General features: G+C 36.6%; 1 protein-coding gene across 1 annotated transcript; it reads left to right on the top strand.

Moving 5' to 3' along the window:
- The first annotated feature begins 1,675 nt into the window (after nt 1–1,675).
- On the top strand, nt 1,676–23,598 carry LOC138323051 (uncharacterized). Its single transcript, XM_069267379.1, has 4 exons — nt 1,676–1,865; nt 4,372–4,493; nt 22,621–22,726; nt 23,118–23,598. The coding sequence occupies exons 1-4, from the start codon at nt 1,724–1,726 to the stop codon at nt 23,138–23,140; spliced, it is 393 nt and encodes a 130-aa protein (XP_069123480.1). The 5' UTR covers nt 1,676–1,723; the 3' UTR covers nt 23,141–23,598.
- Nucleotides 23,599–23,896: the final 298 nt, after the last annotated feature.

Below are 23,896 nucleotides of genomic sequence, written 5' to 3'. Positions count from 1 at the left end.
TCAAGGCTAAAGGCTACATAATCCACTAGAACCTTTCCGTTCCCATCACATGACGATGACTCTCCATTTTGAATCGAAGCGGGAGAAAACCGTGTCACACAGTCTAGACAATATCCTTCCGCATTTTCGGCGTACCATTTATGCAATCACTTCTAAATCTATGCAAATGTTTTATGTTTCATATGGATTGCATTGATCATGAAGTTGTTTTTAAATAAATGTTTGACTAATTGTAATATTTGTGCAAATATTTTTAATTAGTTGTATTCTAATGACGCACTTTTTTTCTTACGTCTCTCGTTATAGACTTGCAGAAGCCCAAAAACTCGCATTTTTTAATAATAAAAAAAAGTTATTTTACACTGATTTGTCGAAAATAAAACAAATGGAAAATTTAACTTACTGTCAAAAATATATCACTGTGACCTAATGTTGTAAAATGCAAATTATGCAAGAATAAAGTTCATCTCCGGATGCAACAGTATAATATACATGAGAAAAAAGGATTTGAAAGGGATAAAGTAATACGTTGCTTGCAATAAGGTCTGATACCCTGGTGGGTCAGTCATAAATTATATAACAGGGTAACCCATGATACTCTTGCCCTGACATCAGATTTAGACATTATGACAGATAGATGTCTATGTCATAAGTCAGAGTCTGGTATCAGGGCCAGAGTATCAAGGGTTATGCATGCGAGTGGAAAAATAACTTAATTCAATGCGTCGGTTGTTATAACTACAAAAATTGAAATCTGACATGATTGGATTTTCTAAAAGATCTATTCAACATCAGAACATTCGGATTACTTTACTGTCAGTACATGTTGCGGTTACTGTAGGTTATGGCATAAAATGCATTTATCAAAATTCCTAAAATCATACAGAATTCAAATTATTTGATATATTCTTTAATTATTAAAAGCGAAGAGCTAAAAATCGAAGCTCTATTCCGGTAACATGTGCGTAAGCAAAAGTACATATTGAGATCAATGGCATGCATGGATAGCAATTTACTTCCGGTTTCTGGTTTAACCTGTTTCGGTTGTGCGCTGCTCAGGTACTGCTCTCCCCAGTAAATTTATATATATTTAACGAATGCAAATGCAAAACAGGAGTAATTAAACATCTTTTATTATATTTTAAATAAAAAAAATAACACTTTGAAAATTAAAGGTATGGTCAAAATATCCATCAAGCGAAGATGAGCACAAGGAATTATGACGTCACATCACGTCAACACATGGCGCGAAATCATATGAATCGCATACGTGGCACCACAGGCCTTGACACAGAGGAATAGCCGAATCTTTGAGTTTATGCTAGACAATTATTATATCATATACTTCTATAGTTTAATGTACGTCCTTTGATTTATAAGTTATGTCTTCTACATGAAATAGAAAATAAAATAAGCAAGTAGAGTTTCGGTCTTCCCATGCCGTGCATGATTCGTATGAAAAGAGGAGAAAAATAGTACCTACATATAATAGAAAAATATGAAAGGTATTGATATACAAGCTTTTAGCTCGTTTTCCTCATCCTAACTGTATGTATTTGTTTGTCTTCATTGTTTAGTATTTCAATAACATATTTTTAAACTAAAATTGTGAAATTTTCCGGATTGACTTTCCGTTCACGTATTTGGTTTATGTTTAGTATGATTACGTCGGTAAGGGAGGTTACTCTATCCCTTTTAGCTCCCAGTCGGCTTTTATGAAACGATGCCTCGCTTCACAGAATTTGTTTTAGGGAAGCACAGAAGTGCATTTGGCTATAAGCCCGATCCTCGTCGGTACAAGGTCTGGAATGCACCGTTTATTGTTGACAACAGACTTAAAATAACGGCGGACAAATTAGCATCAGGTAAGAATTTATAAGAAACTGTTTCTCCTAACTTTGCCCTGTCAGTGTCATTCCAGTATTCTGGTATTTATCAATGTCAAACAGTCAAATGAAATGTTGACTCTCAGCTGGCAATATCATCTGTTAACGGTTCTCTCTTATCGAACAGTAGGGCTCGAAGAAATGATTTAAACGCCTTTTAACGTTACTATACTGTAACGCAATTAAAAATTTCAATGGGTGTCTGACAGTCACTTGACATTTCGACAGATTAGGAACTTGACGTTCTGTCAATAATATAAAGTATAAATATATAAAAATACCCTTGTATACTATTTGAAAATAATATTTCTAAACATTGTTTTTATGTAATATATATGGGTATTTTTATATGATTTAATTTCATTTCTTACATACATTTCTATTGGTTAGATCTAAGGGTCACTTTTCAATAGACCGAAATAATGCAGAATGTTTTCGCAAGATATTTTAGAAGTGGCACCGTCATCGGCCAAACTGAACTATTGGATAAGATAAATATATGCCTAATTAATACCTGATTGAGGTATCTAAATTAAATTATAAGCATTTGTCTATGAATTCACAAACCCCAAAAGATATTGAGAATAATGCTTAAAGATGCTTCACCGCTGACAGAGCATAAATAGATACCCATCAATTGAACAATAACTGATGTTTAATTGTGTATATATATGTCTAATTAACACAAAAACAATTTTAAATACTTTATTTTGCTTTAGGTTCGGAAATATTTTTGGATGCAGTTTATTATTTTTAACATTTTTATCTTGAAGTAAAATCAGAAGCTCAAACTTTTCATTGGTGGTTTTGGTGTAAAGTAAGTAACTTTTGTAACTGAAGAAAAATACTGAAGTGTCTGCTCCTGTTTTTGATAGAGAAACATTACCATTTGTCAGCGGTGGAGCATCTTTAAATATTTATACAATATATTATTAACAGAACGTCAAGCTCTTGTGCTGTAGCTGGTGAATCTCACTTCAATCTTCCCAAATCATTCTGATAAAGATATAATTTGATAAAGAACCCTGTTTGTGTGTTTTAATACAATCTATACTGAGAATCATTGCTATATCGCCTACAGTATACTAGTACTCGCAGTACAGCTGTATAGAAGAATAAGCTTATCCTTTATGAGTTACCTCCCTTTAAACATTCCTACATGTATACATGTATATTTGTATGCTTCAGTCAGAAGTAATGAAATATATTTTGTAGAGTACAAAATTAATCAGAATTTAATTACCGAATTTGTAAGTTATCAAACTTTGAACATATAAATGTGCCTTGGGTAGCCATGTTCGCTAATTATTAACGCAGGAATTGCCAAACACATTCCTGCTTAGATAAAAACTGGTGTCGGAGCATTCTTCACTGTTAGGGGGCCGAGTATTCTATACTAGTTAAGTAGTCATTATAAAATTGTATGTCAATCATTGAATGCATGTAGGTTTAGGTTATGTAAAATATTAAGTAATTAAAGGCCATGCACCAGACCCAGTAATCCACATGGAAATAAATGTGACATCAGTGTACCCTTGCTCTATTGGTGAGTGTTTCAAAAAGTCAACAGACGAATTTGCTATTAACTTCAATACATAAATGGCTTTACTAGCTATAGTTTAATGCTTAACTGATTGATCTATTTAATTTATATAGTATTTAGCCATGACTAATATTTACCAGGGTTATACAGAACATCCAGTAGACCTTTCAGCAACGTTCGAAATTAACACCTGTCTGTCTGCCCGTGACCAGCAACTTTCTAGTCAAGCAGACTTTTTTCCCATGTAGCTGATCCTTTGACTGGCGATTTTTGGTCCAGATAAAGGATTACAAAATAAAAAATATCAGTAAAATTGTAGAAATGATGAAGATCAAACTTTACGTACAAAACAAATTTTCGTGATATTCTGGTTTTCAATTAACTTTTTTGAGAGTGCATGATACTAATCCGGATATGCGGATGTATTTTGTTAGTAAAACTGTTTCTTTGTTAGTAATTAAATATATAAAAGATAAGGATGAATTGTAACTTTGTAAGGACCAGCTACTTTCTGTCAGGAACAGTAACTTTTAGGGTCAGTCGTCCTTAGAACCAGCAGGAAAAATTCCTTAAGGGAGAACACTGCCCTTGAGAGTATGTTTTTGACTCTCAAAAATCAGGTTTGACTCTTGAATTTGAAGCACATGTAATATATTTGTCATATGTTTTGACTCTTCAGATTTCTAAGAAATAGAGATTTTACTTCTGGATCTGCTAAAAGTCAAGGGTGCCCTGGTTATATACACTCCTTTTTAGATGGCCTGGTACGCTCACAACGAGTATTTAATAATTTCTCATAAGAGATCTTTCATTCCAGCATCTTTGCAGGTTGACCAAACAGGTTGATTTGAAGTTACTACTAATGTCATATAAATACATTTTCCTATTATTTTATATAACTATGATATCAAAATAGATTACATTTACAAATTTCTCTTTCAGATCGACCTTGCACAGATTCCTTGAAAGTAATGTTAGACTGTTATAAGATGCACGACTTCAATTACAAAGGCTTATGTGATACACAAATTCATGCTTTTGAAACTTGTATGGCAGATTATAAGGTAAGTTTGGTATACCTGACCCCTGTTTCTCAAAACAAAAGCTGTGTACATGTACTTTAGTTTAATAAGTCAAAACTAAAGTCACCTCCTTATATGTATTAAACTTATGGCAAAATTTTTCTGCCTGAAAATCTGTTTAAAAGTATTTTGGACCTACATGTAGTTTTGAGAAATTGGGAACTGGTTACAGATTGGGCCACTCTAGTAAACAAATGTTTGTTTTCCCTTCCCTATAACCAAGTCTAAATCAATTTTTGGATGGTAGATTGGGTTTTAAAAAAATGACCAAATATTTCTCCTTATAAAAGATAAACATAATTTACAATAAGGTAAGACAAATGGAATGGAGCACACTTTGAATCAAGCATAGTTGTTACATGCCCATTATGAAAAGATGTTTTAGCTACATACGTTGTTTACCTAGTATACATACCCTAAAATCTCGATAATAAGTCTGAATCGAAAATAGGATGTTCTTGAAAGTAGAAGTAGTAAGCTTTAAATTTCTTAAAGTCAAATGTATCTTAGAAATATGCCGGTTTTGAATATAGGCCGCACTGAAAAGTTAGCCTTGATTTCCTTCCAAGGAAATTATCTGAAAAAAACTTTTTTTGTTGGTGGTCACATGAAGTTCTCAGAATATTCTGTGGTGGTGTTGTTATTCTATTATATACATAAATATGTGCATATAAATAAATGCATATTTGTATTAATTGCCAAATTTGTTCATGTACCTAATGTATTTTTTTCTTTTGTTTTAATTTGAATGTTTTAAATAATTTGAAAAATAAGCCTGTCTCGTAAGTAAGCCTATCATCACATTACAGAATAAATAACTTCAAAAATAAAAAGGGGAGGGGGCAGAGTTATCGCTTCCTAGGGGAAGGGGACAGAGTTATCACTCCCTAGGGGAAGGGGACAGAGTTATCACTCCCTAGGGGAAGGGGACAGAGTTATCCCTCCCTAGGGGAAGGGGACAGAGTTATCACTCCCTAGGGGAAGGGGACAGAGTTATCACTCCCTAGGGGAAGGGGACAGAGTTATCCCTCCAAAAGGGAGGGGGACAGAGTTATCACTCCCAAAGGGAGGGGGAAAGAGTAATCACTCCCTAGGGGAGGGGACAGAGTTATCACTCCCAAGGGGAGAGGGACAGAGTTATCACTCCCTAGGGGAAGTTACAGAGTTATCACTTATTAGGGGAGGGGGACAGAGTTATCACTCCCAAAGAGAGGGGGACAGAGTTATCACTCTCTAGGGGAGGGGGGCAGAGTTATCACACTCAAAAGGAGGTGGACAGAGTTATCACTTTCTAGGGGAAGGGGACAGAGTTATCACTTCCTAGGGGAGGGGGACAGAGTTATCACTCCCTAGGGGAGGGGGACAGTTATCACACCCTAGGGGAAGGGGACAGAGTTATCACTCCCTTGGGGAGGGGGACAGAGTTATCACTCCCTAGGGGAAGGGGTCAGAGTTATCACTCCCTAGGGGAGGGGGACAGAGTTATCACAACCAAAAGGAGGGGGACAGAGTTATCATTCCCTAGGGGAGAGGGGCACAGTTATCACACCCTCGGGGAAGGGGACAGAGTTATCACTCCATAGGGGAGGGGGACAGAGTTATCACACCCTAGGGGAAGGGGACAGAGCTATCACATCCAAAGGGAGGGGGACAGAGTTATCATTCCCTAGGGGAAGGGGACAGAGTTATCACTGGCAAAGGGAGGGGGACAGAGTTATCACTCCTTAGGGGAGGGGGACAGAATTATCGATCTCTTGGGGAAGGGGACAGAGTTATCACTCCCTAAGGGAAGGGGTCAAAGTTATCACTCCCAAAGTGAGGGGGATAGAGTTATCACTCCCAAAGGGAGGGGGACAGAGTTATCACTCCCAAAGAGAGGGGGACAGAGTTATCACTCTCTAGGGGAGGGGGGCTGAGTTATCACACTCAAAAGGAGGTGGACAGAGTTATCACTCCCTAGGGGAAGGGGACAGAGTTATAACTCCCTAGGGGAGGGGGACAGTTATCACACCCTAGGGGAAGGGGACAGAGTTATCATTCCCTAGGGGAGGGGGACAGAGTTATCACTCCCTAGGGGAAGGGGTCAGAGTTATCACTCCCTAGGGGAGGGGGACAGAGTTATCACAACCAAAAGGAGGGGGACAGAGTTATCATTCCCTAGGGGAGGGTGGCAGAGTTATCACACCCTAGGGGAAGGGGACAGAGTTATCACTCCCTAGGGGAGGGGGACAGAGTTATCACACCCTAGGGGAAGGGGACAGAGTTATCACACCCAAAGGCAGGGGGACAGAGTTATCATTCCCTAGGGGAGGGGGGGGGGCAGAGTTATCACACCCTAGGGGAAGGGGACAGAGTTATCACTCCCTAGGGGAGGGGGACAGAGTTATCACACCAATACTTCCAGCCTCTCACTAAGGAAAAGTGTGGCCAATACTTCCAGCCTCTCACTAAGGAAAAGTGTGGCCAATACTTCCAACCTCTCACTAAGGAAAAGTGTGGCCAATACTTCCAACCTTTCACTAAGGAAAAGTGTGGCCAATACTTCCAACCTCTCACTAAGGAAAAGTGTGGCCAATACTTCCAACCTCTCACTAAGGAAAATTGTGGACAATAAATATCTTGCTTCTGTTGTGAGGACACTTGGCGAGTTGGGGTTCCAAGGAGTTGGGTTTCACCTCTCCCGAGTCAACTCGCCCAAAGGTGATGTGCTGAAGTCCGTGACCATTATCCGCGTAGTTTACACCTGGTCATGCTAATATTCGGACGTATCATTCGAACCTGTACTTGCGTGTGACCGTAGACTATGACTGACCATATCAGCACTATATGCACATTGAGCATATTCACCACAATACTACACTACAGTTGAGTCCACACACAGGGCTAAAAGTGTATGTTTTTATCAGGTGGCCAGTTGGGCTGCTGGGCCAAAATATTTAGGCGCCAACTGGAAAAGCTGGTTGCCAGCCCAGTTCTTAAAAGGTTTCAAAACATTTTCTTTTAATGTTTTAGAACAGTATAGCCATCTGTATGCAATATTTATATTATTGTGAATCTTTTGAGCATTGAGAGGTACATTGTACACTGTCTTTAAAAGAAATTTACACATGTGTACTTCAGTCATTTTGTAAAGCACTGTTGCAATAAGTTTAAATGAAAGCTAGATCTTATTTCTTAAATTTCCTAGTCGCCAATGAGGTGCCTTATAGGCCAATGTGTGGTCGCCAATGATGAATTTAAGGCGCCATGGCCACCAAAATAGGTGCCACTTTGAGCCCTGACACATAATCCCCTTCATGGCCAATCAGGATTACATGACCATGAAAGGGGCTGGACATGTGTGCAGTCAACCATGGTAACCAATGCTGTAAGAGAGGGGAGATAATCATTACTCACCTTGTTCTGATGATTAATCAATAGACCAATTAACCAAAACTTACAAGATTTTTCAAAAGAAAATGCAATAACGAAATCACATTTATTTAATTTAAACGTCAAAAAACTTCAATTAGTTAATGTTTCAATTAGTTTATTAATAATTATCATATGACAGCTGAATAGCAACTTCAAAGTATTGCAAGGAAAAGTTTGAGCTCGTCATGCAGGAACCTTTACACTTTGGAATCATTCAGATGGAATCAATTTTAATTACAATTTACTAACATTTAAAGTTTCTGACAATTTTTTTTTTCATTTAATACTTCTCTTTCTTCCAGTCTTTGAATAGAGCTTGATAATAATCCAATTACTTCATACTGTACATATCCCCTAAAAAGATTTTAGTGCAACATTTTGCATAAGCAAAGGTTTTATCTCTACATATGGCAAAAATCCATGTGTACCTTACGATGGATAATGACAAACTGATGTATAAGATTGAATCAAGAACCCCTAGTACCAAAAATTACTTGAAAGCATAATACATACAAGTAAAGGTTATTGCATGGCTTTCGTAAAGTATTGTTAAGAAAAGTTTTAATACTTCTGGAACCTTTTTATCAACAAATGATGCTTTGAAATTATATGCATTACATCAACTGAACAGATGAAATTGATTTAATAAATACAATTTATTTACATGTAAAGTTTCCGACAATACTTTTTTCATTTACTTAATTTTCTTCCAATAGTTGAACAGAGACAATAATTCAATAAATATCTGGATTCTTTAAAATTAATATTTTGATGCAGCATTTCCCATAGTCCAAGTTTTATCTTTACACATCGAAAATCCTTTTGCTTATACATGTAAATCCCTTATTACACGAAAGCCATGCAATAACCTTTACATATTGACCGTAGGCCACTGCACACAAATCCCCTTTCTTAGCCAATCAGGATTACCGTATATAGCTATGAAAAGGGCTGGGCATGTATGTTGTAAGAAAGGGGAAATTATCATTCAATTATCTGGTCATGATAGTAAATATTCAGATGAAAAAAAGTGTCAACATAAAGATCTATTTATCATGATAAATTAAAGCCAGTACAATTACATTATAATGAAGTCATTTTGATAAAATAAGCATTATTCAGAAGTTTCATGATACCTTAGTAATAGATTATCATTACATTGACGAAAAATCCTTTTGGAAACAAAAAGCAAAAATAAATTTCCCTGATTTTTCATTGTTTAGTAAATATTGTTTACATTTTATGATTTAAGTACTTCTTTTATCCAAAAATTATATGGTACAATTTCAAATGTTTTAACCTGATAGTGTGATAATCCAACTGTTTCATAGTTCCAGTAGCCAGTATTATCAGCTCTTTTATATAAAAAAAACTTGGGGGCCACGGTGGTCGAGTGGTTTAGATGTCTCGACATATTACCACAAGCCCTCCACCTCTGGGTCGCGAGTTCGAATCCCATGTGGGGTAGTTGCCAGGTACAGGTCAGTGGTTTTTTCCCGGGTACTCCGGCTTTCCTCCATGAACAAACCTAGCAAGTCCTTACATCACCCTGGCTGTTAATAGGACGTGAAACTAATAAAACCCAAGGGAAAAAAAAAAACCTGTTCACTGCAGTGGGTATCTACAGTATGATGGATTCGCATATTAGCCAAGTCCTCTTATACGGGGAAATACCTACTAGATTAAAAGGTGCAGTTAGATCAAAAAGAACAAATGGGATAAACTTGTGAGTATTTTTCACTTTATCTGTTGAACTTTTGTTTCCTATTTTGTGAGAGGTGAAGTATGTACTAAGCTGGTCACTGTATGACACCTCGACATCTTGTGATTGGTACTCAAATCATTTGGTGTCTTGGTATCATACAATTACCATCACGCAATACAAACAGAGAACAATGGGAGAATGGGTACTGTATAGAGATGGAAAGGTGTGTTTTTTCAATCAACCTGTCTTTTTGTTCAAGGTAAGAAACACGCAGTAAGTCAGTTTTTGCATGATTTCTTGTATCTCTGGACTTCTTACCCCCGGTGTCTCGCTTCGTTCGGGAGTAATAAATCCCTTATTACTCGAAAGCCATGCAATAATCCTTACCTTGCAAAAAGGATATTGACTATAATTGTGGTGAACAAAAATCATTACACTGATTGATAAAAAACCCCAGCTATGACATGTGATGATAAGTGGTACCATTGCCTTGGTAAATAAATTAACAGGGTTTGTATTTATGCCTTATAAACATAGACAATCAAAAGGACCCCACTTTTTTCTGAAACTCCATTCCAATCACATTACATTAGGGAACCCCATTTTATCTGTGAACTGGAGGATTCCATTAATGGTGTACATGTATATGAAATGTTACCAATTACATATTATGGTGGAAAGGTTTTGTATTTCAAAAATATTCAATTTCAGTCCTTTATTTTATATAATCAGTAATTGAAAGATCCTGTATTTTGTATCTCTTGAAAGTGCTTTTAAAACTGCACAAACAGAACAAATTAAAGGAACCATGATCAGTCACTACCATTTATACTGGTTATCTCCCTTTAGACGTTGAGTCTACCCGCTCGGTATACATCCTAGTCTATAACTAACAAAGCTAATTTCTAAATGACTATCATAGACAGTAGTAAACATGAGTTTATATAAAAAATGATAAAGAATGGCATTGTTTGGATGTTGAATCTTTTGATTGCCAATTCAATGGGCAATGGGAAAAGGGAGTTGGGGTGGTCACATACTATAGTATTACCCATGGTCGTCATGCTGTCCTGTCTTGTTGTACACAGACATCATGTCTCATTTTATATGGAAGCGGGATATCCATGTCTCATAGAGATTTCTGGTCTGTAGAACAAGATATAGATCTGTAATAGGTTATGATTAACAGCTGGGTTATGCATGTTGGTCCTTCATACAGAGTTGTAACTCAGCACAAAAACAATATGGTTAGATCTCTTAGATATACAGTATTCAATATTTCATAGAATCATTGGTTCTAGAAATTTGCTCTACGAATTTTAACAGTTTTTAACATATTTTTTGTAAGCAGGACTTGATCATTACCTTCACATGATTGTTACGGTAGATTTATAACTGATTATAAAATAAATAAATTCATATGTCTGTCAAGTCTATTAAGTTCATCTGATTTCTACAGTTTCGTCCTAATAAAACATCTCTGTATCACTTTATGTCATCGTTGTATAAAACCTAAAAGTATATGCGAAATGTATATCAAAGAATTTTGTACTGTATACTTAGGTCATGTGGATGATCCTGCCCTCTTGTATTAATGCCAGTTGAGATTGATTGTAAAGATAACCAGGCACTTTAGTTTTTATAGACAGAGAGGTAACTTGTTTCTGCTCAGATCGTAAAGTGGAGAGGGATGTGATGTATATTCATGTTGAAATTAAGGTGGGTTTTTTTTTGCAATGAACAATATTACAGTTCTTTAATGTTTGTCTTTTGAGAGTGAAGGAAAGGAATGTAATTTTCTGATTTGTCCTTTTTTCCCAATAATAATAGTCTAATTGAACTGTATTACATATTTATGTAGAAAATTTTTTTCTAAGGTTAAAAATTACAATGTAGATACAGGGTTGATTCTTTAGCATTACTGCAACTGATTGCTGAGGGGGTCTTGGCAATTTTTCTATCACAGTAATAACAAAAAAGTAAGCATTAATATTGCTGAGGTTCTGTCACAGATAACATTGCTGAGGTTAAAAAAAATGTGTTGAAGCCTGACAGATTCTGTTGAAAGAAAAGGACTACTATGGACTTAAAACCTGTCCTTTTTACATGGGACAATAAGAACTCAAAATTTATAACACGGCCAACTTCATGTTCGATATCTTATGAATATGACTGTTTTAAGAAACAAAGCATCCAACTGTTTTGGATTACACCACTGCCTCAGGAAGCCTCAAATCGTCAGTGTTGCCCCACATAGGATTCAAACTTGTGACCCAGAGGTGGAGAGCTTGTGGTAATTATATGTTGGGACATCTTAGCCACTCTGTTACCACAACCTCTGTTGAAGAACAGAACCAAAACTTGTTGGTATACATGAAGAGGGTGCACCTTAGAACAAGTACAACAGCAGCCAGCTCAATAAAATGGACAATTCAAAACTCATCCTATCATTATTTATAGCCGAGTCACAGCAAACATATGGAAACAGTCATAAATTGGAGTTTTGACATATGGTATTGATTTTATGATAAACATATTTTCTTCTGTGTCACTTTTTGGGAAACATCCAATTAATCTTGATTCTTTGTTTCAAATTGCATTGTCTCTGAAAAGGAAGTAATAAATCATTGATACTCTTTTTTAAGTTTAGAAATAGGGAAAACATGACTGTCATGTGTCATAATTGGTAAAGACAACCACCGGTATATAGCTATCACTTCAGTTTTATTTGTCTGAATTTATATTATTTTTATAACATAACATAGCTGCAGGCCTTTTCTGCCATCTCACACAGCTATTACTTCATAGGAAATTCATAATCAAGTTAAACTACAATGAAAAGTCATATTAATTTAAATGCATTGATTGTAAAACTTGCTTGGTCTGCAAAATGTTTGTCTTTTGAAGATTTTATCTCGCATATAGAATTAAATATTTCTGATAAACACATCCTTTGATTGAAATAATATGGTACAGTACTTCACATTAAGAAGATGTGGACTGCTTTACACTTGAAATATAATATTTGTTACTTTTCAGGCTTAAAGTTCTATTGAACATTATTTTTCATGAATTCTTGGATGTGGCAACAAAACTGAATTTTTTGACAACTTAGGGCCTCAATTCAATTTTTTCTTTGATTAATCTACAAAATTTTTTAGTGTTATGAAATTTAAAATTTTATAAACTTTTTAATGCTTTTTAGATGTTTATGAAAGTGAACTATTTATGTTGTGTTATTTCACTTATTTGGGTATAGGATAAGGTTTGTATGCTGTACGTACAGGTATGTGAGCTGAGCTCCTATTTACCTGGGTTTAGATGCTGCAGGTGTGACCAGCCTATACCTGGCCAGTAATTACAATACCTAAGCCTGTTCATGAATCTACTTACCTGGCTTCTCGCCCCACTCATTGGGGTAAGGACATTGTCAATAGGGGATACTGGGGTGTTGTTTCACTTACGGCCTGGCATGTTTGTTACACTCGCACCAGATTCACTTATCAATATTATTTGACTTCTGATTTGGTCACACCTGTGAAAACTCTGCGGGCTGTATTCATGTCTTTTGGGGCCCAGATGTAGTGACACACAAATTAGTTACATCTATGTCAGGCAATATTGGTTGTGTAAAGAAACTCGCTTGAATTGGTTTTGTGTTGGTATTTAGTTCTAACAGTCAGAGATCTTGCCAATCCAATGCCAGTCATGAGCGTGCATGGTCCGCTATGACAAGGAGTGTATTACCAACTCTAGTCCACACCTGTGGGGCTGTCAACACCACCAGAGGGAAAGGCCTGGCCCAAATTCCTCTAACACAATAATTTCTGATGAACTTGTTTTTAATTCCAACTTCAACTTTATAACGTAATAGTGGCCCAATGATACTTTTGATGAAATATTTACAAAGTTTTCTGAATTTTTTAAATCTTTAAATCAGATTACTGAAAAAATATTGTCATTACAAGTGGATTCCATGGGTTGCCACCTGGTTGAGTAGTTTATATATTTTGTTTACCTGTGGTCTGAGTTAGCCAATGGATTAAGGGTAATAACTTGATTACATATTTGTCTAGAAACAGGTGGAATACAAATTGAATATATGTCCTAGTAGGGCACATGTCCCTTCCCTTATTAATAAAACAATTGTCAAATTTGATATTCAAATTATCTGAAGTCACAATACTCATCATAAAAAAACAAAAAATCCAGTCACTGTCTTTCGCTTCGATTCTGTTCCTTCACACTTCAATACCAGTCATGTTCTCTACTTTCTAGTGTTTACAAACATTTGTATCCTCGATGTCTTTAATCTCAAGCACCTAGTACCTTCAAACACTAGTATCTTTAACATATTTGGTACCTATGTCGAGTACATAGAAAACCTCTACAATTTGTAACCTCTATAATAGTATACCAACAACTCTAAGTACCAATACAAATAAAAAAATTGAAATGCTTGTATCTAACCAAACCATTGTACCTAGAAATTACCAACTTCTTAAAATCTATAAATCTAGTACCTACACATCCAATGCAAGTACCTTCCCCAAACTTTAGTACAGTACCCACCAAAATTCTTGTACACACAAATTTTAGTACCCACTAAAAGTACACACTAAAACTCTAGTACCCACAAAAAGGACCCACTCAAAATCTAGTACCAACAAAAAGGACCCACTCAAAATGTAGTACCAACAATAAGTACTCAAAATCTAGTACCCACAAAAAGGACCCACTCAAACTCTAGTACCTAATGAAAGTACACACACAAACTTTAGTATCCACATATAGTACCCACACAAACTCTAGCACCCACAGAAATTACCCACACAAACCCTGGTCCAACAGAAGTTACCAAAACATACTCTAGTATCCACATATAGCACCCACACAAACTCTAGCACCCACAGAAAGTACCCTTACAATCTCTAGCACCCACAGAGAGTACCCACACAAAATTTAGTTCCCACAAAAAGTACACAAACTCAAGCATCCACAGAAAGTACCCACACAAACTTTAGTACCCCAAAAGAATCCACACGAATTCTAGCACTCACAGAAAGTATCCACACATACTTTAGTATCCACATATAGTACCCACACAAACTTAAGCACCCACAGAAAATACCCACACAAACTCATGCACCCACCAAAAGCACCCACACAAACTCTAGTACCCACAAAAAATACACACACAAAATTTTGTTCCCACATATAGTACTCAAAATTTAGCATTCACAGAAAGTACGCACACAAACTCTAGTACCCCCCCCCAAAAAAAAAAAAAACAAAAAACAACAAAAAAACCACATAAACTCTGGTACCCACAGAAAATACCTACACATACTCTAGTATCGACAGAGTCCCCAAACAAACTCTAGTATCCACAGGAAGTACACACACAAACCCTTGTACCCACTAAAAATACTCACACATTCTATAGCTTCCACAGAAAGTACCAACACAAACTCTAGTACCCACCAGAAGTACCCACACAAACTTTAGTACCCACCAGAAGTTCCCACACAAACTCTCGCACTCACAGAAAGTACCAACACATACTCTAGTATCGACAGAGTCCCCACTCAAACTCTAGTACCCACAGGAAGTACCCACACAAATCCTTGTACCCACTAAAAATACTCACACATTCTCTAGCAGCCACAGAATGTACCCACACAAACTCTATCATTCACAGAAAGTACCCACACATACCCTAGTACCCAAAAATAGTACCATACAAACTCTAGTAGCCACAGAAAATATCCAAAAAAACTCTAGTACCCACCAAAAGTACCCACGCAAACTAGCACCCACAGAAAGTACCCACACAAACCCTGGTCCAACAGAAGTTACCCAAACATACTCTAGTAGCCACATTAAGTACACACACAAACTCTTATATCCACAGAAAGTACCCACACAAACTCTAGTACCCACAGAAAGTACCGTCACAAACTCTAGTATCGACAGAGTCCCCACATAAACTCTAGCAGCCACAGAAAGTACCCACACAAAGTCTAATACCAACTCGCACAAACCCTTGTACCCACTAAAAGTAGTAACACAAACTCTATTACCCACAAAACGTATACACACAAAATCTAGTTCCCACAAAAAGTTCTCAAACTCTAGCATCCATAGAAAGTACCCACACAGACTCTAGTACTCACTAAAAGTACCCACACAAACTCTAGCAACCACATAAAGCACCCAATCAAACTATTGTACCTATTACATACACAACTTAGTTTCTTTCCAAATTCTATTCTCATACCTACCAATTCTAGTACAAACAACACTACTACATACACAAACTTTACGTAATGCCTATTAAGCTCATGTACCTACAAACCCAAGAGCCTGCAATTTTAGTACTACAAACTCATGAACATGTACTTATATAACATACATTCAATTTCTAATATCCACACGAAATGTAAAATCTTTGATATCTACAATTACTAACTGAAACTTTAGTACATACGGCAATTCTAGTACTTACAACTGATGAAACTACAAAGTTTAGTACCTTCAAAACTAAATGCCTCTGGTCACTGGCAACCCAAAGAAAATAATTTGAATATCTAATAAATCATAAATTTTATTCTCCTAACCAATATTGTCGTAACACCAAAGATGAATCATAGTGATTTATTGAAACTCATCTCATATTCAGTCTATTATACAAATATATTGATGTAAGATTTTGTTCTATTGCAGTATCAAAACGTCTTCCCTAACCTTCAGTGGCACCATAGCAAATGGATATAAAACTGGCTAACAGTCGCTATCATCAGAGTTAATTGTGCCTGTGTGTTTGGTTAGGGAGTGTTAAACATCACTTTTGGACATTGGGGATGATCATTTTTGCATGAAACATCTGAAGAAATAATGCCCCTTCAGTGTTGTTTATGATGCGGATCTGTGATATGGCGCTGTTATCATTGTAGAATCTGATTGCCTAGTGTTTGTTATTGATCTGGGTGATTCCTAGCTATGATTTACGACAGGGGTTCTAGTTGTACAGTGACTGTACCATTTGTCCACCAATCTGAGTCAGGCTGCAGAGACTGACTGTGGCGGCAGGCAGCATGGCCCCATCACTTGTTTCCCTTCACTGTCTCGGTGTAAATTGGTCTTTATGAACCAGACTACAGGGGAAGATAAACCATCTACAACCCATTCACCAGATAAATTGCCATCAGCCACTTTGTACTTTTGTTTCGGATGGTTGTCAGACTGAACTCTACACTGATGAGACAAGGAGTTTATTTGAGCTTTACGCTGTACAGGTGAAATCTCCACAAGCTATCATTCTATCTGTTAGCTGATCAGGCGGTATTTTGTCACAGCATATACCTGGGAACGATTTGGAAATAGAAAGCAGGTGTAGCTCTCTTTGCATTTAGGTTAAGATAGTGTGCTATCATTTCTATAGCTGGGTCAGTCCTGAAAAACAAAACGGAAAAGTTAATTTGGTTTGCTGTCATGAAGTCTTTGACTTTTTTTCCATCAAGGGTTGCCCGCTTACAAAATGTAGAGAAATATAAAGAGCAATTAAAGATAAAGTATAGGTAATTGGTAGTTGTGTTGATGTTTTAGCGTTAATATTACTGGACTCCATTTACATATTAAAACCATTTTCTTACAGAATGGCGAACACTTTCAGTCTCGTGAATAGCTGTACAAACTTAATTTGAGAATATTTCTGTATACACGACTTGTTGTACACATGCGTTCATTCTTTCATATTACGACCTTTCAACTTAGTGACCAGCTAAATTGTATAAATAAGTTCATAATTTCAGTCAACCCACAACTACAAATACTTCAAAGTGCGACTGATACTTACTCACCTGCTTGATATGTTGTTTGATGGATGGATAGCAGTGTAATACTAAACCTATGATGAAATGATGATGAAGTGTTCAGTGACTACATCGGAGTTTAACTGGTATCTGTTAGCTGATACTTTGATTGCTACATCGTGTTTTGCTTAAAATGTAAGATAGTATCACGTGTATGTGATACTTATAGCCAAAAACAATAAAATGTAATATTTTCTATATTTTGTAAATGAAAATGTTGTTCAAGCTTCCGGACAACTGATGTCGCTTTTTGTGGGTTTACCTTGACTTGATTTCCGCTAATATCATGTCATGTCTGCTTGATTATCTAAATACCCAAAGAATCAAAGGAATGTACAATTAAACTCGTTTTGGATATGGTATATCTATGTGCTGTATAACATGGATTGTTCATTGTTTCCCGTAGATTATTCATGGTTTTATTTTTTTGATCTTTCAAATCATTTCATAGACTGAAATATTAGTGGATAGTCCTTGAAATAATGGTTAAAGTAATGCTTCAAATACAATTCGTTGTTGTTATGTCCATCGTTCCGTTGCAGCCGGATGCACAAAAACAAGTTTCTACACTACCTTTCATATTATATTCATTAAGATTAAGAAAGGTGTCAAATTTGATTGTTTTGTAAAATAAGTAAGTTAAAGAGGTTCTATGAATGATCCAGAAATTAGATAAAGATGAATTATAGCTTAAAAGAAGTGCATTTTGCATATAAGTATGAGCATTGCTTTACCGTGAGGTATGTAGTGTATTACATGTCCATGGTATAGAAACTTTGTTTTCTTGGTTATTGTGGAACATTGATGTAAAACAAGACAAAGGTCTCACTAACATTCCATGGTTTTCATTATGCCTAAAAGCTTTTGTCTTTCATTTTCGCTAAGGAAAACGTGTACGAACATGTAAACAGGATGAACTTTGGTCCTTTTTTGTTCAATACGATTACAATGTATGCCAAACTGCATTTGTTTTTAGAGGAAGATCGAAAGCTTTATTCGCATAGGACTATAGAATGAAGCGACCTGGAGGCAACAACGGAACGTTATATATGCGTGTGATATTTATAGTGAGCCAGAAAATGTTTGACTTCAATTTGAGCCTCCCACTAACTCATTAGAATGGGAGTTAACCCACAATATATTCTAACAACCATTTGTGAAAGAGAAACGTTTCTCTTCGCAGGAACATTCAAAATGATGGTGGCCATTATAGAAGCATTTAGTTAATTAGTACATTATGTCGTGGGTGAGTTATAATTGGTTTTCCACGATAATGGAGTGTTTGCTATTGAGTGGTACCATGTATTTCACAGCTTTGGTAATTACAGGACATATACAGTCTCGATTTATCTCCGCCAGCAACACTCTCTCTCACAGCTTCACTTCAGTTTTTGAGTTAGACTTGGCATTGTTCAAGAATTACGTGATGAAAATGTTGTGTTGGATTGTCAAAAAAAACCTGAATGAAAAGTGTTAATAAACAACCAAAAACTTTGATGGAAAAAGGTTTCAAGTATTTGTCGGTTTTAAACCTTTTGTAAGAAGCAGTATATGTTTAATGTTTAAAGGCAACATATTTTAATCTTTCTCTTGGTAGATACTGGTTCAATACCTGTATTTTCTTCATGAAATGTCGTAATATTTACTGTCCTCCTATGCCTTAAGCTTTGATACATCTTTGTGTCTTTTTTGACTGTTAACCACACACAATTTTCGAATTCAAATTAATCGCGAATATTTTTAAAAACTTACATAGTATAAAGAAATGCACGATAGTCAGTAAGATCCGCTGTATATAGGAATGCACGATAATCAGTACGTAAGATCCCCTGTATATAGGAATGCACGATAGTCAGTAAGTGAGATCCCCTGTATATAGGAATGCATGATAGTCAGTAAGACCCCCTGTATATAGGAATGCACGATAGTCAGTAAGATTCCCTGTATATAGGAATGCACGATAGTCAGTAAGATCCCCAGTATATATAGGAATGCACGTAAGTCAGTAAGATCCCCTGTATATAGGAATGCACGATAGTCAGTAAGATCCCCTGTATATAGGAATGCACGATAGTCAGTAAGATCCCCCGTATATAGGAATGCACGATAGTCAGTAAGATCCCCAGTATATATAGGAATGCACGTTAGTCAGTAAGATCCCCTGTATATAGGAATGCACGATAGTCAGTAAGATCCCCTGTATATAGGAATGCACGATAGTCAGTAAGATCCCCTGTATATAGGAATGCACGATAGTCAGTAAGATCCCCTGTATATAGGAATGCACGATAGTCAGTAAGATCCCCTGTATATAGGAATGCACGATAGTCAGTAAGATCCCCAGTATATACGAATGCACGATAGTCTGAAAGATCCCCTGTATATAGGAATGCACGATAGTCAGTAAGATCCCCTGTATATAGGAATGCACGATAGTCAGTAAGATCCCCCGTATATAGGAATGCACGATAGTCAGTAAGATCCCCAGTATATATAGGAATGCACGTTAGTCAGTAAGATCCCCTGTATATAGGAATGCACGATAGTCAGTAAGATCCCCAGTATATACGAATGCACGATAGTCTGAAAGATCCCCTGTATATAGGAATGCACGATAGTCAGTAAGATCCCCAGTATATAGGAATGCACGATAGTCAGTAAAATCCCCTGTATATAGGAATGCACGATAGTCAGTAAGATCCCCTGTATATAGGAATGCACGATAGTCAGTACGTAAGATCCCCTGTATATAGGAATGCACGATAGTCAGTAAGTGAGATCCCCTGTATATAGGAATGCATGATAGTCAGTAAGACCCCCTGTATATAGGAATGCACGGTAGTCAGTAAGATCCCCTGTATATAGGAATGCACAATAGTCAGAAAGATCCCCTGTATATACGAATGCACGATAGTCAGTAAGTAAAATCCCCTATATATAGGAATGCACGATAGTCAGTAAGATCCCCAGTATATATAGGAATGCACGTTATTCAGTAAGATCCCCAGTATATAGGAATGCACGATAGTCAGAATGATCCCCTGTATATACGAATGCACGATAGTCAGTAAGATCCCCTGTATATACGAATGCACGATAGTCAGTAAGATCCCCTGTATATAGGAATGCACGATAGTCAGTAAGATCCCCAGTATATACGAATGCACGATAGTCTGAAAGATCCCCCGTATATAGGAATGTATATTAGTCAGTAAGATCCCCTGTATATACGAATGCACGATAGTCAGTAAGATCCCCTGTATATAGGTATGCACGATAGTCAGTAAGATCCCCTGTATATACGAATGCACGGTAGTCAGTAAGATCCCCCGTATATATGAATGTATGATAGTAAGATCCCCTGTATATACGAATGCACGATAGTCAGTAAGATCCCCAGTATATACGAATGTACGATAGTCTGAAAGATCCCCTGTATATAGGAATGCACGATAGTCAGTAAGATCCCCAGTATATACGAATGCACGATAGTCAGTTAGATCCCCTATATATAGGAATGCACGATAGTCAGTGAGATCCCCTGTATATATATGAATGCACGGTAGCCAGTAAGATCCCCTGTATATAGGAATGCATGGTAGTCAGAAAGATCCCCTGTATATAGGAATGCACGATAGTCAGTAAGATCCCCTGTATATAGGAATGCACGATAGTCAGTAAGATCCTCTGTATATAGGAATGCACGTTATTCAGGAAGACCCCCTGTATATAGGTATGCACGATAGTCAGTAAGATTCCCTGTATATAGGTATGCACGATAGTCAGTAAGATCCCCTGTATATACGAATGCACGATAGTCAGTAAGATCCCCAGTATATACGAATGCACGATAGTCTGAAAGATCCCCTGTATATAGGAATGCATGGTAGTCAGAAAGATCCCCTGTATATAGGAATGCACGATAGTCAGAAAGATCCCCTGTATATAGGAATGCACGATAGTCTGAAAGATCCCCTGTATATAGGAATGCACGGTAGTCAGTAAGTTCCCCTATATATAGGAATGCACGATAGTCAGTGAGATCCCCTGTATATATATGAATGCACGGTTGCCAGTAAGATCCCCTGTATATAGGTATGCACGATAGTCAGTAAGATCCCCTGTATATAGGTATGCACGATAGTCAGTAAGATCCCCTGTATATACGAATGCACGATAGTCAGTAAGATCCCCAGTATATAGGAATGCACGATAGTCTGAAAGATCCCCTGTATATACGAATGCACGAAAGTCAGTAAGATCCCCAGTATATACGAATGCGCGATAGTCAGTAAGATCCTGTGTATATAGGAATGCACGTTATTCAGGAAGACCCCCTGTATATAGGTATGCACGATAGTCAGTAAGATCCCCAGTATATAGGTATGCACGATAGTCAGTAAGATCCCCTGTATATACGAATGCACGATAGTCAGTAAGATCCCCAGTATATACGAATGCGCGATAGTCTGAAAGATCCCCTGTATATACGAATGCACGAAAGTCAGTAAGATCCCCTATATATAGGAATGCACGATAGTCAGTGAGATCCCCTGTATATAGGAATGCACGATAGTCAGTAAGATCCTCTGTATATAAGAATGCACGTTATTCAGGAAGACCCCCTGTATATAGGTATGCACGATAGTCAGTAAGATTCCCTGTATATAGGTATGCACGATAGTCAGTAAGATTCCCTGTATATAAGAATGCACGATAGTCAGTAAGATCCCCTGTATATAGGTATGCACGATAGTCAGTAAGATTCCCTGTATATAGGAATACACGATAGTCAGTAAGATCCCATGATTGCGACTTGAGGCATTCGCGAATATGTTTATAAAAAGACGATGACACAAGATATTGTATAAATCGTATACAAAAATAAAGCTGTTCAAAGTATCTTCTTTGAATAACTACATGATATCCATCACTTCATCACAATCTTTGTTACATCATATTCAAACTATTGTACTTTAAATAAGTCTGCACCTCATCACATCAATTCGTGAGGTTTCGGTTTTATCTAACTAGATTTTTAAACTGATTACCTCCCATAACACAAATGGCAATCAATGATGTGCTAATTTATTATATTTTTTTCTGTTTATTGTAGAAGAAAATGGCCCAAAGTGACGACTCTTTCAAATCTCGACCGAATACTAGGAAAATAAACAAACTGTTGAAAACTGTTCCTCAACCACCGATGACTCTCAAGATAAGTAAGTCATCTAATTTGTATATTTGTAATTGTCATTAGGTGTCGGAAGTCAGCAATGACCTATATTATTACGGAAGTTTTGGTTAACACCATGTAATTTGATAATCATTAGCAATAGCTTACATGTGTGATTCTCATTCTTAAAAACAATTACGTAATTTGATAAAAAATGGAATTCCGAAAAGGTTTAATTTCGACTTCTAGGGGGCAATTTATTTTCTTCATCTTCTTATCATCACTATTTAAATGCATGAATTATTTACTCCAGGGACGTTTGCCTTATTCGTGTAAATTACAGAGTTGATGACAATGGTAAACCACTATACATAATGATAGACATAAATTATCACGTAGATTCAGTAGAAAAGTTCAATTATTTTTTTCCTTTTCAGAACATGGAGAAAAGAAACGATAACGACTGTTATAATGCGAGAATGTGTGTTCTAGTAGTTTGTGTGCGCGATTGTTCATTGTTTAACGTAATCATCAATGTTAATATACGATGGACAAATTCTTCACTTTCCTTGTGGTAAACGGGACGTCAACTGATATACCTTTTCAGGTGGTGACCGATAAACGATATCATTAATGGACAGGGAAGGTATTGGGCCGGTTATCCCCCCTGTCGATACTTACTGACATTCATCTATGTACCGATGGGGGAAGGGGTTATATAATATTGAATGAATGTTATATACAGTTTTAATTATGATGTAACCGAAGAAACTTCAGTATTTATGATTTGTTGTGACTATTTCACGATACAATGTATAACAACTTACCAATTCCAGCTTGGCTCATTAACTTGTCGAATACATTCACCATCTAAAATATACAACGTTAAGTGAAATAAAGTCATATTTATATACAAAATAGATGTTTGTTCTTGTATCTGGTGATTTGAGGTGTTCTTTTAGATGGGTTTATGGATTTTGGGAAAACAGACATCTTTGAAGATTATAAGGATGGCTTGAATTTGAAATAAGTATCACACAACACATTGAGTCAGCTTGATTCTCATTTCCCTCAATTCATGGACATAAAGCAATGACTGACGATTAAGTTCAATGTATTTTCGTAAGCAAGATTCTTTACATTTCCATTTAATGACACATTTGTACTTTAGAAGTGTTTAATTACCTTATTAGAGAAGGAAGTAATTGCCATGTAG

This window comes from Argopecten irradians, chromosome 5 (genome assembly GCF_041381155.1).
Source record: "Argopecten irradians isolate NY chromosome 5, Ai_NY, whole genome shotgun sequence".
Classification (NCBI taxonomy): Eukaryota; Metazoa; Mollusca; class Bivalvia; order Pectinida; family Pectinidae; genus Argopecten; species Argopecten irradians.
The sequence above is the reverse complement of the archived record's forward strand: the minus strand, read 5'-3'. Positions and strand labels throughout refer to the sequence as shown.